This window comes from Pteropus vampyrus, unplaced genomic scaffold (genome assembly GCF_000151845.1).
Source record: "Pteropus vampyrus isolate Shadow unplaced genomic scaffold, Pvam_2.0 Scaffold140, whole genome shotgun sequence".
Classification (NCBI taxonomy): domain Eukaryota; kingdom Metazoa; phylum Chordata; class Mammalia; order Chiroptera; family Pteropodidae; genus Pteropus; species Pteropus vampyrus.
The window spans coordinates 6155585-6171983 of NW_011888921.1; the positions used below are offsets into that span (position 1 = coordinate 6155585).

General features: G+C 31.9%; 1 protein-coding gene across 6 annotated transcripts in view; it reads left to right on the forward strand.

The window, feature by feature from the left end:
* ATF1 (activating transcription factor 1) overlaps positions 1 to 9364 on the forward strand; it is a 58657-nt gene extending 49293 nt beyond the window's left edge. For 2 of the 6 annotated variants that reach the window (XM_011368328.2, XM_011368325.2), the window contains 3 exons: positions 2122 to 2304; positions 2390 to 2549; positions 7881 to 9364. In XM_011368328.2, the coding sequence (XP_011366630.1) occupies positions 2122 to 2304; positions 2390 to 2549; positions 7881 to 8025 (488 nt within the window). In that variant the 3' untranslated portion in view covers positions 8026 to 9364. Of the gene's footprint in view, positions 1 to 2121; positions 2305 to 2389; positions 2550 to 4909; positions 5030 to 7317; positions 7423 to 7880 lie in introns of all 6 variants that reach the window. The other 4 variants (XR_896363.2, XM_023535450.1, XM_023535451.1 and 1 more) reach the window with 4 other exon arrangements.
* The last annotated feature ends 7035 nt before the right edge of the window (positions 9365 to 16399 follow it).

The window sequence follows — 16399 nt, forward strand, 5'->3', positions numbered from 1 at the left end:
AAAACTAAGAATTGATCTACCACACGATCCAGCAATCCCTCTACTGGGTATTTACCCCAAAGACTTGAAAACTCATATCCGAAAAGATATTTGCAAACCAATGTTCGTAGCAGTATTATTCACAGTGGCCAGGACATGGAAGCAACCGAAGTGTCCTACAATAGATGATTGGCTAAAGAAGCTTTGGTACATATATACAGTGGAATATTACTGAGCCATAAGATGAAATACTGCCATTTGCAACAACCTGGATGGACCTCGAGATAATCATGCTAAGCAAAATAAGCCAGACTGAAAGTTGAAAATCACATGATATCACTTATATGTGGTATATAAACCTAAAAGCAACAAATGAAGAGACTCAGGGACATGGACAATGGACTAGTGATTACCGGAGGACTGGGAGTGGGGGAGGAGGGAAGAAGTAGATGGAGTAAAGGGAGTCAAATATAGAGAGGTAGGGGGAAGGTGAAGTGGGTAAAGGGGATCAAATATATGGTAGCTGAAGGAAACCGGACTTCGGGTAGTAATCACACAATATAATATATAGATGTCAAATTACAATGTACATCTGAAAATTATATAATTGTATTAACCAATGTTACCCCAATAAACTTAATTTAAAAAAATAAAAAATAAATGGGCAGAGGACCCGAATAGCCATTTCTCCAAAAAGGACACACAGATGGCCGACAGACATATGAAAAGATACTCAACATCACTAATCATCAGAAATGCAAATTTAAAAAAAGCACAATGAGATGCCACCTCACACCTATCAGAATGGCTATCACAAATAAGTCAACAAACAACAAATGTGGGCAAAGATGTGGAGAAGAGGGAACCCTTGAGCACTGCTGGTGGAATTACAAATTGGTACAGCCGTATGATGGAAAACAGTTTGGAGGTTCCTCAAAAAATTAAAACTAGAAATACTTTATGACCCAGCAATTCTACTTCTGGGTATTTATCCAATGAAACCCAAAGCACTAATTCCGAAAAGATGTATGTATTTACAATAGCCAAGATATGGAAGCAACCTCTGTGCCCATCAGTAGACGACTGCATAAAGAAAACATACATATAGACAGTAGAATATTATTCAGCCATAAAAAAAGAGTGAAATCTTACCATTTGTGACAACACTGATGGACCTAGAGGGTATTATGCTAAGTGAAATAAGTCAGACAAAGACAAATACCATATGATCTCACATGTGGAATCTAAAGAACAAACTAATGAAGAACAACAAAAAACCAAACAGACCCAGAGATACAGAGAGCAAACTGATGGTTGCCAGATGGGAGGGTAGTTGGAGGGCTGGTCCAAAGGTGAAGGGATTAAGAAGTACAAATTGCCAGTTATAAAAATGGTCATAGGGATGTACAGCATGAGGAATATAGTCAATAATATTGTAATAACTATGTATGGTGTCAAATGGGTACTACACTAAGTGGGGCTCACTTTGTAAATTACATAAATGTCAAACCAGTATGCTGTTCACCTGAAGGTAATATAAAATAATATTGAATGTCAACTGTAATTGGAAAATAAAAATAATTTTTAAAATATCACTAATAACATTTAATATTACATCTAACAACAGTTACCTCTAGAGTGGAGCTAAGAAACAGTATGAAGGTTTATTTTTTCATTAGGTAACCTTGTATTTGATTTGAATTTTTCCATGGGCGCACTTATCTATTCAAAAATATTTTTGTTAACAATCTCTTTAATGCTTCTTTTGAATAAAAATTACAAACTATGTTAATGTTTCCTTCTATTTATCTCTCTTATAAGGTTAACCATCGATGCATCCTTTTAATACTCCAGAACTACTGTGACATTAGCAATTAGCATGGATTGGTCCACAGAGCCCAAAATGTGTTTGGACCAGTTATATTGTACAATTTGAGATTAAGATTAGTGCATCTGAACTATAAAATTTTGTAAACCAATGCCATTTTATTTCTTTTAACGTATAGTTCAGCTAGAGTAGTCAACAGTTATCAAGTAGAACTGCTTTCAAGCCTGTTTTTAATAGTGTTTTTTTCACCAATCCTTTGCAATTAGTGCATTGTATATAGCCTTACAATAGCTATGTTCTCTCTTTGGTTAAAGTTGCCATTGCCCCAAATGGAGCCTTACAGCTGGCCAGTCCAGGCACAGATGGAGTACAGGGACTTCAGACATTAACCATGACAAATTCAGGCAGTACTCAGCAAGGTACAACAATCCTCCAGTACGCACAGACTTCTGATGGACAGCAGATACTTGTGCCCAGCAACCAGGTGGTTGTACAAAGTAAGTATGCTTAAGTGTCTGTGGAAAGCACCTCAAAGTACTTTCAAAGACACTTATGAATTAACTCATTCTTTTGATCACACAGCTGCATCAGGAGACATGCAGACATATCAGATCCGTACCACACCTTCTGCTACTTCACTGCCACAAACTGTTGTGATGACCTCTCCTGTGACTCTTACATCTCACACAGCTAAGACAGATGACCCCCAGTTGAAAAGAGAAATAAGGTTGATGAAAAACAGGTAAGTGGTAAAATTAAACTGCCAGAATGGGTAATGATTTTGCAAATCTCAAAACATAACCAGATATTAACTAGAATTGTATATTAGAAATAAGGGAGCAAGGTTTATTATGTCAGCTTTATTTTATTGAATATTATATTATGTCTAGTTCTTTTCCAAGGATGGATCAATGAGTCCCATTGCTCAATCTATTTATTTAACAAATGACCTAGAGTTCCTCCACTGATATGTGTCTTTTGAATAACACTAGTAAGCAAAGCTTTTTCCAGCAATATATTTGTTCTTGGGCTGACAAAGTTAAATGAAAATAATAATAATCTGTTACTTGCCGTTAACTACAGCAAGAGGAGGAAAGAATTAGTGGGATTCTGCATAATACGTAATTTACTGATACAGAAATGCTCTTAAAAATGAGTTTTGATCATGAAAACAGCAGTGGTTTAACCGCAGAAATATTTACTTTTATTTTAATTGTATTTTAAATATTGTTGTATGCACTATATGTTCATCAGGCATGAAAACCACTGGTTCTTTGAGAAAGAATATAATGGATAGTCTTCTGCAGTGTGTTCAAGGAAAAAAAGATTCCAATAAACTATATTTGGAACAAAGTTAAATAACTACAGATACAACAGATTTTTTAAATTACTATGGGATTCTATTTTCAGCTCCTCTCCAATAAGTAAGAAAATTAGAATAAAAGGATATTTTCTAGAGCAATTAAAAATACCATAAAAGGACCAGATGGATGCATTTAATTACTTCAAGATAGACTGCTTCTTTACTAAAAACTAAGAGCAAGCATCTCTGTAAATGGACTTCGTAACAAGGCAGGGACTGTCTGTTATTTTGGAGGTTCCAACAAATGCATTAAGATAAATAAATTATGTAAATACTAGAAAAGAAGAATTGTATTTGTTTGCTTATGATATAATTGTATACCTAGGAAATCCAAAAGACTTGTTAAAAATTACTAGAATGAGACTTTTATTTCTGACAGTATGACCTTAACTACATAATAGTTTTACAAGCATGATGAAATAGAAAAACTGTCATTTTAAATGATTGGATGAGCCTTTAGGAAAGTAAAAGAATTCTTTTCAGATTAGGAATGAATCAGAAGCACGAGGCCATGAGAGTAATAAGCAATGAAGCAGCCCCTGTATAATCAAGATAAATTCAGATCTTTGTGATTGGTATAGCTTTATTATGCAAAGTGGACCTGTGCAGGCTGGGAAACTGGGTCAGAAATTATTCTTCATGAGGTCAAGACCCAAGAAGTGCTACACCCATAAGCTGAGAATTGTAATTTAAAAATGGATCTGAGTTCATAGTGACCCCAATTGCTTGGAAGAAAACCAATCTTGACACAGGCTTTAATGAATTCCCATACACTGAGTTCTAACAAATACAAATTGAAAATTATAGACTACCCAGGGAATTAGGCCTCCATTGTGAAATGCGCCAAAGCCCTAATGTAATTTTCAAAAAAATCTTGGAGGTATTTTTATATATTTATTTTTAAGATGAGGAAACTGAGATCTAGAGAGGTTGTTACTTACCCTAGGTTGCACTGCTTAATAAGTGGTAGAGGTAGAATTTAAACTCACAAGTCCAGGTTTCAGAGCCGAGAGTCTTAGGTAATACTACACTGCCTTTCAGGAGCAAGAATCAGCAGAAAAAGCAGACAACAGGAATGAGTTTTGTAAAGTCTTCTGTTAACTAATGAAGATAGGAAAAGAAGTGTGTGTGTGTATAAAGAAAAAAAGATGTCATTGAAAATCAAAGATCAAGAAACTATAGAAAGTGATAAAAATTGGAAAAGAAAAATAATGTTATTATTAGCAAAGATATATTCATCTGCTTAGAATATCTAGGAGAATCATCTGCAAACTATATGAAAGCTTAAAAAAGAACCAGTTTGTACTGGGAACCCTCCCTTACCAGTTTAGTAAAACAGGAATAAGAGGGGGGAAATTATAAGGATTTAAATGAAAGAAGTAAACTATTTTTATATGATTGCCTATTATGAAAAACCCAAATGTACTTAAAAAATTAGTAGAAGTAATGAGTTTTTAAGGTTTAAGATATAAAACAGCTTTTCTGAAATTAGTTTTATTTACATCGGCAATAAAGAGTTTGGTAAATAATTATTTAAAAGGCATCATTTATGTTATCAACAAATAAAATACCTGTGAATAAATCTAACAAAAGATGTCTAGGACATTTATGAAAAATATTGTAAAATGTTTTTGAAAAACATTAAGAAAGATCTAAATAAATGGAGAAATATACTCTGTCCACAGATATGGAAACTCAGCATTATAAAGATGACTATTTTTCCCCCAATTGATCCATAGATTCAATGCAGTTCCAATCAAAACCCAAACAGGTTGTTTGAAGAACTTGACAAGTTGATACTAAAATTTATAGAAGAGTAAAGGGCCAAGAACAGCCAAAATATTCCAGACAAGAATAAGGTGAGGAGATATCAAGTTTTATTTAAAGTTGTGGTAATTAAAATAGTGTGATACACTGAGATAAAATTACCCATGAAATAGAGAGCTTAGAAACAGATCCATAAACACATGAAACCTTGACAAATGGCAGGGCAGATTATGGGGGAAGGAGGGACTCTTTAATAAATGGTGCTAAAATAGTTATTTATATAGTAAAAAAAAAAATTTGATTTCTTCCTCACACAATACACAAATGTCATTCCAGATAGATTAAAGACAAATGTGAAAGATGAAATTTTAAAAGTTAGATGAAAATATATAATCTTATGATTTCAGGTATAGGGAAAATTCCTTAAACAAAACACCACACATCAACATTAACATTAAAGATTAATGAAGCTTCATTAACATTAATGACTTCTATCCATCAAAACATAAAGCAAGTGAAAATATAAGCTTCAAACCTATAGAAGATAACATACCTTACCAAAAAAAGATTTGTTTGAAAAAAATATAAAGATCTAAATTAAGAAGTACAACCCATCGGAAGAAAAAAATTGGCAAAATATATGCATAGGCATTTCTCACAAAACAAATAGTTATAATCATGAAAGATTGCTTACCATTATCAGTAATCAAAGAAATGTAAATTAATACCAGACACTTAGATACCATTTATCCCTACCCAGTTGACAAAAATCTTAAAAGTCTAATCTGGAGCTGGCAAAGGTTTGAAACAGTAGAACTTGGATACTGCTTATGAGAGTGTAAATTGTTGAAGCCGGTTTAGAAATTAATTGGCCTTATCTTGTACAGTTGACCTGGAATGCTTTGTGATTCAGTTGTTTTACTCTGTGACTGAGAAAGACTTGTAGGAAGTAGGCATAAGAATGTTCATAGCAGCCGAAATCAGGAAACAACCCAAATAACCATCAATAACAGAATGGGTACATAAATGTGGTATTTTGTATTTATACAACAGTATACAATGTAATAGAGTGTTCATTTTAAGTGAATGATCAATTTAACATATTAGAAATATTAAGTTGAGTAAAAAAAGTTGCAACAGAATACATAAAGTAGAATATTTTACAATATATTTTAGAAAATAAGCAAACTAGATATATAATTTGGAGACATAGCCATCTATAGTAAAACTAAAAAAATAAGCAAAAGATTGAAGCTAGTAATTGCTTCTGGGCAAGAGGCAGGGGTATGGAATTAGGGAATAGGTCAGAAGGCCCTTCAACAATATGGATAATATTTTCTCCTAAGTTGGGTATTGGGTTTACATGTATTAATTTTATTATTATCCTTCATAAAGACAGTTAATATAAAATGTCAATTCTTCCAGAATTCACATATAAATTTAATGTGATTCTCTATAGATCTTTATAGAATTCAACAAAATAGGCTAAAAGTTTACATGGAAGAAATAAGCATCCAGGAATAGGTAAGAACAGAAAGAGGTTATTTGTCTTATATGGCACTGAAATGACTCTAAAGCCATCATAATCAAAACTTGGTATCAGTGAAGAAGCAGACAATTAACATTAGCAAGTGGCATAGAGAGGCCAGAAATAGCTTGTTGTGCTAGTTAAGTACACTTGTAAAGGATGGCTTATTTAATAAAAGATACAGTTGACTCCACACTTGGAAGAAAATTAAATTGGACAATTTTTTTATACCATATACAAAAGTAATTCCAGATGTATTAAAGGCTTAACTGTGAAAATTAGGCAATAAAATCTTTAAAATAAAATTTAGAGAGAACTATATAGTATATGGCATTTTAATCTAAGCCTAAAAAAAAGAGAGACCAAAAACATTTATAGCACAAGATATGAAAATATCAGAAGTCAAATGATAGATTAGAAAATAGGGTAAAAACAGGTAAAGGATTATATGTATAATGCAGAGAGAGCTGTGCATTAGGTTGTTTGTCTTTCTGATAAATTCTAATTGTAAAATGGGCAAAAGGGTATGAAGGGACAAAAAGTATAAATAGGCAGTTTGCCTAAGAGCAGATCCAAAAGACCAACAAACTTTTGAAAAGATACTCAATATCACTAATAGGGAAATGAAAATAACAGAATGTCTACATGGCAAAAAAAAAATCTGTGTACCAACATAGAAACAACATTAAAACAGTATGTATAAACAATCAAGTTGCAGATAATATCTACAGTACATGGTATAAAAACTCAAAACAATACTTTTTACTCTGTATGTGTGTAAATCTTGTATGTGACTTCATAGAATCTGTGGGTCAAAAATTAACCAGAGGACCCATATATTTCACTCCTTAGTATTTATCCAAGAGAAATGGGACATATATTCACAAAGACTGACACAAGAACATGCGTAACAGCTAAAACTAGAAACAGCCCAAGAGAATGGATCAACACATTGTGGTAATATTCATACAATGGAATATGCCCCAAAATATAAAAGTATAAACCAGCATGCAGCAATATGGATGAGCTTCAAAAATATACTGAGTGAAAAGAGACCACACACAAGACTACATGCTATATAACTGTTATGTGAAGTTCCAGAATAGAAAAAACTTCATCTGTGATAAAAATCATAACAGTAGTTGCTTGGGGAGAGGATCGATCAGGAACAGTCATGAGGGAACTTTCAGGGCCATGAAAAATATTGTCATGGTAGGTGTGTGAGTTATACAGGTATATGCATATGCCAAAACTGACTGAATCCTATACCTAAGATCTATATTTCACTGTATATAGTTGATACCTTAATTTTTCAAATTAGAAAAAAAAAAGATCAGGGAAATTTGCTAAAGTGCATTTACCATTTAAAGAATGTGAACTTTTTCTAATATTGTTTTTTTAATGCTTATATTTAGAGAAGCTGCTCGAGAATGTCGCAGAAAGAAGAAAGAATATGTGAAATGCCTGGAAAATCGAGTTGCAGTCCTGGAAAATCAAAATAAAACTCTAATAGAAGAGTTAAAAACTTTGAAGGATCTTTATTCCCATAAAAGTGTTTGATTCTTAAGAAAATATTTTTGTGGACTTGTCTAAAAATTAGATGGAATTTTTCTTTTTAGTGGAGTTTCATAAATTAAAAGGTCAAAAATGAAGCTTTTAGACTTTTGCAACTCAAAGATAAATATCTTATGCAAGAGATCTAGTGACAGAGGATAAAGTGGAAAATTACCTCATGGAAGTTACTGGCACAACTGGAAACTCTGTAAAAATTAAACATACTCAAGAAGCAGGAAATGAACTTTCACCAATTTGAATTTTCTAAATAACGGTAGTTGTCAATCCAAAAATGGCGAATAAAATTTGCTAAATTGAATTTTTAAAAAATAAATCAATTTACCCTATAGGTTTGTAGTTCTTACTATTTCCTAAAATTTACTTTTTTTAATTGTGTGCATGTGTATTTTATTTCTGCCAATAAATTCTAAATTACAAATAGAAAAGCTGATACATAACTAAATATAAATTATGTGTTTTGATTACATACATATACTCATTCTATTGTCAAGTCTTTAAGTGGGTTTTTAAGTTTGTTTATTGGACTTGAGAGGGTTTTTTGAGACTGGATTAAACTATTTTTGAGGCCTTTTCCTAAAAGGCATCAAAGGTACATGAATGGAATGTGGTGATTTTGTAACATTTTTTATCGGAATGGAAAGAAAACTGTTTAAAAGTTTGACACTTTTAAATAGTTTGTTTTTGCATATTTGGAGAATGGTGATTTTCTACAAATATATAATTGTTTTTTGATTCTATATTCTATATGTGGTTGAATATACATTATTCTGTTGTGCTTTAATAGAATGGAATGTTTACAGGCCCTTGAGGTGATAATAGAGTATTTTTTAAAAACTTTCTAAAGATGCATACCAAAGTTTTCCAAGAAGATTTTATAATCAATTTAATGTAAGGTTTATCAGATTCTAAAATAATAGTTATTAAAGCAATTTTATGTTAGAGACTATTTTGTAATGTAGTGAATGGTACATTTATAAAAGTGACTGCCAATATATTTTTATAGCTAATCTTTATAAATTCTAAAGTTGAGTTTTTAATGATTATTTTAAATGTTTATAGAGTTTGTTTAGTAAAAAAAATATTTTGCATCTCAAACTATCATTTTTATATTATGGGAAGTAAAGTTCCCAGATTGGGTAATTGAATTCTAAGTTTTGTATGCAGTTTATCCAAAGTTCAAAAATGCTGTCAGTACACCGGTGTTTAACCTCTGTATTCCAATTTGTATACATTTTGAAATTGTACTACAAAGCTAGTGTGCGCTTCTTATACAATATGTATTATATTGTTGTCTACGAAATTAAAGGACATTTGATGAAATTAAGTTTGCTGAATGTAAAATATATTGCTTGACATATAAATGACAAGCTTCCTGATAGCCATTGTTAATTATACTAACTATAATGTATTACTAGGTTTAAATGAGGATAAATTTACAACTCTGATCTACATGACCTATTTTAAAATGGGATATGTTTGTATGTTTTGACTCAGAAGCAATTATCATAAACTAAAGACAGCAGACGTTTTTTGTTCTACAGGTATTTAGGACATGATTAAGGAGCCTGTTACATAGAAATCTTAACCTAGTTGATAAATTTATGATTAATCTTAATGAAAATTTCATTAACAGGGTCTTTTAAAATGGGACTCCATTTACTTGGAGTTAAGGGGTCACTGGGTTATATCAGGAGTTTTTAAAAAGATAATATATTGTGTAGATGTTATGTTTGGCTGCAATAAAAATAGTCTACCTCTTAATGCCTTAATAGCTGGACATCCACAAATATTTGTACTCTCCACTGCCCGTAGACTTCTGATGTACAGCCTTGCTCACTAGTTCAGGTTACCCAGTCTAGCTGTGTGTAACAGATATGGGCAAGCTACTGAAGATTCTATAAGTGCCTACCATATTATTCCTAGATGTTTTTCTAATTTGAAGCCAATGTAGGGCTTGTGGAATTTTAAAGGTAATTATAATCCAAACCTGAAGTTAGACTTCAGAAGTTCAATAGACCAATGAGATTATTTCCTTACCTCAATTTAGTATTTTACATAAATTGTCAGTTTATTAATTTATATATTATATTGAGGAAACACATTGCTCATGAACATATCTTGAGCATATAAGACAAAATATCCGTTTAATTTTATTAAACAGCATAAAGAATGGACGTGTTAGAGCTTTGGAAATCTTACTATATTTATTCATTCAGCAATTATATCAAAGTTAATTGTTAAACGTGTTTTTTTCCAGTTAAAATATGTGGAGTTAGGAGGATATAAAATATGTATTATGGCTTAGGATTAGATAACTGTCATAATGGCAGTTCACATTCCCAGAAAAGATGCTGTAAATGATTGAAAGAGTGAAATTTGACTAAGGGCTTGATAGCTACTTTAAAGGAAAGTCACAGGTTATAGTGAAACAAAATAATGTCAAAGTATATCAAGATCTAATTGCAGTAACCATCTAACATTATTTACTCTTATACAAAGTAGGTTTCTATTTTTAATACTGCTTGTTTTTACTAAAAGAAAAGTGAAAGAACACTTAACATCAAGGTTGTAGAATTCAGAAGCCTGCTCTAGGGAAAGTTTAGCAGGTTTGGAAGAGGTTTAGGCCATTTAACTGTCTTTTTTTTTTTTAAGAGAGAGAGTCTGATAACTCTATTCCCTTGCATCACTGTCAGATTTTTTGCAGCAAACATAGGCACTAGTGATCAAGTTTTTGTCATTTTGTTATTAAGATCTTTTTCCTCAAACTGACATGATACATGTAGTAGTTTGCTGCCTTTAATAAGTATATATAACAGTTTTAAACTTCAATTTAAATTGTTAATAAATTCAGGGTTTTCTGCTTATATAATATACAGTCATATCATTTCTTTAATTACTACTATTTATTGAGAGCTGACTGTGCACCAGAAACTATTAAAGTAATGGTATTCATTCATTGGGCAAATGTTTATTGAAGGCCTTTTATATGCCAAGCATTACTAGGAAAAGAGTAATGAACAAAGCAGTGTTGTAGCTCTTGTAGAACCTTGTAATATCTTGTAGATAAATGTCATCCTGATTGGTACTTGCCTAAGATGATAAGAGCATTAATAACTAGGGGTCTGTGATTTAAACTTGATTTCTAACCATTCTATCCAAAATATAGTAGTCTGTCCCCCACTCCCATCCCCAACACACATCTTTATTAAACTCTAGGGGGAAGCTGTCTCTTGTGTTCTTTCATATCCCCACAGTCTAGGGCAGTGCTTGCCTGGGTCACAGGAGTGCTCATGTTTGTTAAACGAATTAGGGTCTGGGGTTCAAATTCACTAAGGCACAGAGGTTTGATACTTTGCCAAGGTCACACAGTAAATAAAACTAGGGTTCAGACCTAGGTCTGATCATCTCCAAAGTTCATGGTCTTAACCACCTGACGTCTGTGTTGAGTCTGAAAAGCTTTGTCCCATTGTACAGTAAGCCCTCACTTAATAGGTTCTGCAACTTTCAGCAAAACGATGTATAATAAAACCAATTTTACCAGGCTAATTGATTCTATAAACAAAAGTTCCTACAGCATCTCACCAACATTAGAACAAAACGATGTTGAACAAAACGATGTTACTCAAGGACCTGTTGTATCTTTATGCACCCATTTAAGATTTTAAAAGTTCTATTTAAAGGTGTCCACTAGATGGCAACCTCCACTTTAAAATCGCAGTTTACAAATTTAAATACATAGGAAACTACACAAGTTAACACATCAAATCCTTGCCCGCCCACCATCCACAATGGATGTTAACATTTTATCTTTACTTCAGATCATTTTTTTTAAGAAGAAAAATACACAGATGAACACCCGCCACCTTTCCCTAGTCTGATTTCCTTCTCTAAAGGAAACCACTAACCATGAATCGAGTGTGGATCCAGTCCATGTGTTTATACCTACTATATGAATTCATAAATAACATGTATCAGACTGTACTATCTTTTTTAGAAGTTCATAAATGGTACCTTAGTAATATACCATTCTCTAAATGAAAGGTCAAGCACACAAAAGAAAACAGAATTTTAGCTATGGTAATTTAATACTTTGTTTTAGAAAACAACTGAGCATTGAAACATTTATTTTCAACTGACAACTCTTAGAATTTAATATCACATCTGGAAAAAGTCCTGGACCAAAACAATTTAATTCAGAAAACACTGCAAATACTACTTAGATTAAGTTTACAAAACACTAAACAAAAACTTAGACTTTGTAACAATGAATTTTAAGGAAAAACAAAATTCCATCACTTCTTTGCCCACGGCCCACTGCCATCATAAATAAGTAAATATAATTTTATGAAATAACTGCATTGTCTTCAGTGAAGGATATGAAATAAATGAAACATGGTCTTTCACAAACAAATCACTTGCAGAAATGACAAAAGAACAAAAGCCCTCTACTTTTCACTATGTCGTTGTACACAGTACAATTCCATACTCAGTAAAAACACTCAATCTAAAAGGCAAGAAAAGAAAGAAACAGGACAAATTGCCCAAAATAAAATGGTAGAAATCTATATTATCAGTAATCACAGTAAATGTAAATGTACTAGGCTTTTTAGTTAAATGTCAAAGATTGTTATGTTGAATTAGGAAACAATTCAGCTATATGTTGTTTGTGAGAGATAAACTGAAAATATAAGGATATAGCAAGGCTGAAAGTGAAAGGAAGGAAAAATTTACACCAAATAGCCCAACGTGCTGTTATAGCTATATGTAGATTCAACAAAATAGACTTTTAAGGGAAAATTATTACTTGGGACAAAGATGGTCACAAAGATTCAATTCACCTCAAAGATAAAACGTCTAAACTTGAATGCACCTAATAATACAGAGCCAGGATGCAAAATGCAGAAATGTAATGAGAAAAATTCTCAATCTTAGTTTTTACTATACTCTCATGGAAACAAAAAGCAGGAAAATAATCATTAAAGACATAGATTTGAACAATTTAAAAACCTGACCTAAAGTACTGAATTTTATCACTGTAAGCCACCATTGGTTGTGAGGCATACTATTATCTCAAGTACCACAAAGAAAGAAAAACCATTGCCAGTTAAACTATGGCATGCCATTGATGGCCAGATGCACAGTGCTTTCATAGATGTTTCAATGTGAAAAGTGTGCATCTTATAATCAATGCAATTCAGTGGAGAATACACAACTAGAAATAGTACTTTTCAAACACAGAAGAGTGTTTATGAAATTAGATTCATACATTGGAAAGGTAAATCAACAAGTTGTCAAAGGATTGCTTTCATATAGCCTATGTTCCATTGATTTCTATGTGTCTATCCTCTTACTGAAACCATACTGTCTTGACTACTATAGTAAGTCTTGAAATCAGGTAACATGAAATCTTAAAAGTTTTATTTTGGGGTTTTTCTCCCCCAAAATTATTTTGGCTATTCTAGTTCCTTTGCTTTTCTTTATAAATTTTAGATACAGCTTGCCTGTATCCAAAAAAAAAAAAAAAAAAAAGATTCTGCTGGCTAGGATTTTGATCGGGGTTGTCTTAAACCTATATATAGATCAATTAAATTGGGAAGGACTGACATGTTAAAAATATTGAGGCTTCCAGTCCATAAACACAATATATTTCCATTTATTTAGGTCTTTTAAAATTTTTTTTTAGTGTTTTGTAGTTTTCAGCATAGAGACTATGCACATATTTTATTAGATTTATACCTAATTACTACTTTCTCTTTCTTCTTATAGCTATTTAAAATGTTTAAATTTCAGTTTCCAGTTGTTCCTAGCTAGTATTTAGAGGCCTTGCATCCTGAAACCTTACTAAATTCACTTATAAGTTCTAGGAGGGTTTTTTTAGAGACTTTTTGGGTTTTTCTATGTAGATAATATCATCTCTGAATAGACAGTTTTATCTCTTTCTTTAAAATCTGTATGCCTTTATCTTGTTTTAATATACTGCTTGGGTTTTCTAGTATGATGTTAAATGGGATTGATAAGAGTGGACTTACTTGGTTTCCAATCTTAGGGACAAACCACTCAGTCTTTGACATTAGGTATGACAGTAGGTTGGGTTTTTTTTTCTTTCTTTCTTTTTTTGTAGAAGCCCTTTCTCAGTTTAGGGGAGTTTCCTATTCTTAGTTCATGAGATTTTTTTTTTTTATCAAGGACAGATGTTGAATTTTGTCATGCTTTTTCTACATCCATTGATATGATCATGTGGCTTTTCTTCATTAATCTGTTTATATGGTAGATTTTATTGATTTTCGAATGTTGAACCAGTCTTGCAGTCTCAACATAACTACCATTTGGTCATGATGTATAATTTTTTAAATAAAAATCTGAACTTGATTTGCTAATATTTTACTGAAGAATTTTGTGTCTCTGTTCAGGAGGGATAATGGTCTGCAGTCTTCTGTTCTTGTAAAGTTTTCATTTGTTTTTGGTATTAGTGTAATGCTGGCTTCATTTAATAAGTTGGTACTGAAAAATTATAATTCATATATCAAGTGTGATAATGGTGTCACAATTGTTTTTAAATACCTTATTTTTAAATATTAAAATGTTTATAGATAAAATTATATACTTCTCAGAATGTACTTTAAAATAATTTTGTGATGAGTACATGGGGTATATTATTTTATTTTGTGTATATTGACATTTTTCATGCAGAAAAGTTTAAAAACTAAAATGAAGTTGGGACTTTGGTTGTTCACATAGGTATAAAAGGAAATTGATTTCCTACAGAAATCAATTCCAGGTAGATGGAAGACTTAAATATGAAAAACAAAAACTATAAGACCTTTATATGATAATGTAAGGAACATCTTCATGACTTCAACTTAGGGAAGGATTTCTTAAACAAGTAGCAAAAAGTACAAAACAAACAAACATTGATTCGGTTATGGTAAAATTAAGAATTTCTACTCATTAGAAGTAAAATTAGCAGAAGAAAGTAAAAATTAGAGCAGAAATCAATGATATTGAAAACAGGAAACCAATTGAGAAAATTAATGAAATCAAAAGCCAGTTCTTTGAAAAGATCAATAAAATTGTTAAGCCTCTAGCCAGGCTATGATAAAAAGAGGGAGGACACAAACTAATATTAGAACTGAAAGAGGGAATATCATTACAGATCTCATGGACATTAAAAGAATAAAGGAATAATTTGAACAATTTTATGTCAACAAGTTTAATAACCTAGATGAAATGGACCAATTCCTTTAAAAACGTAATCTGACAAAATCCACACAAGAAGAAACAATCTGAATAGGCTTATATCTACTAAAGAAATTGAATCAATAATGAATAAGTTTCCCAAACAGAAATCACCTGGCCCAGATGGGTTCTGTGGTGAATTCTATCAAACATTTAAGGAAGAAATTATACCAACTCTCTCTAACCTCTTTCAGAAGCCATAACAGGACTATTTCCTAACTCATTCCATGAGGCTAGCCTTACCCTAAAACCAAAACCAGACAAAGATAATACAAGAAAATTACAGACCAGTATCTCTCATGAACATAGATGCAAAATCCTCAATAAAATATTAGCAAATCAAATCCAACAATTTAAAAAAAGAATTACACACCATGACCAAGTGGGATTTATCCCAGGTATGCAAGGCTAGTTCAACTTTTGAAAATCAATGTAGTCCATTACAATGGGCTAAAGAAGAAAAATCACATAATTATATCAGTAGATACAGAAAATGCATTTGACAAAATGCAACACCCATTTATGATTAAAAAAAAAAAAACTCTTGGTAAACAACAAACAGAAGGAAACTTCCTCAACCTGATAAATATCTACCAAAAAACCTACAACTAACATCATACTTACTGGTGAGAAACTTGAAGTTTTCCCACTAAAATCAGGAATAAGGGAAGGATGTCCCCTCTTACCACTGCTCTTCAACATCATACTGGAAGTCCTAGCTAATGCAATAAAACAAGAAAAAGAAATAAAAGGTATACAGATTGGGAAGGAAGAAATGTCTTTGTTCACAGATGACATGATTGTCTATGTAGAAAATCCAAGATTCTACAAAGAAACTCCTGGAACTAAAAAGTGGTTACAGAAGGGTTACAGAATACAAGGTTAATATACAAAAGTCAACTGCTTTCATATATACCAGCAATGAACAGTTATAAATTGAAATTTCAAAATAATACCATTTTACCTTGGCATCCCCCAACATAAAATAACCTAGGTATAAATCTAACAAAACGTATAGGAGAACTTCACGAAGAAAATTACAAAACTCTGATAAAAGAAATCAAAGAACTAAATAAATGGAAAGATATTCTATGTTAATGGATAAAAAGATAATATTGTCAAG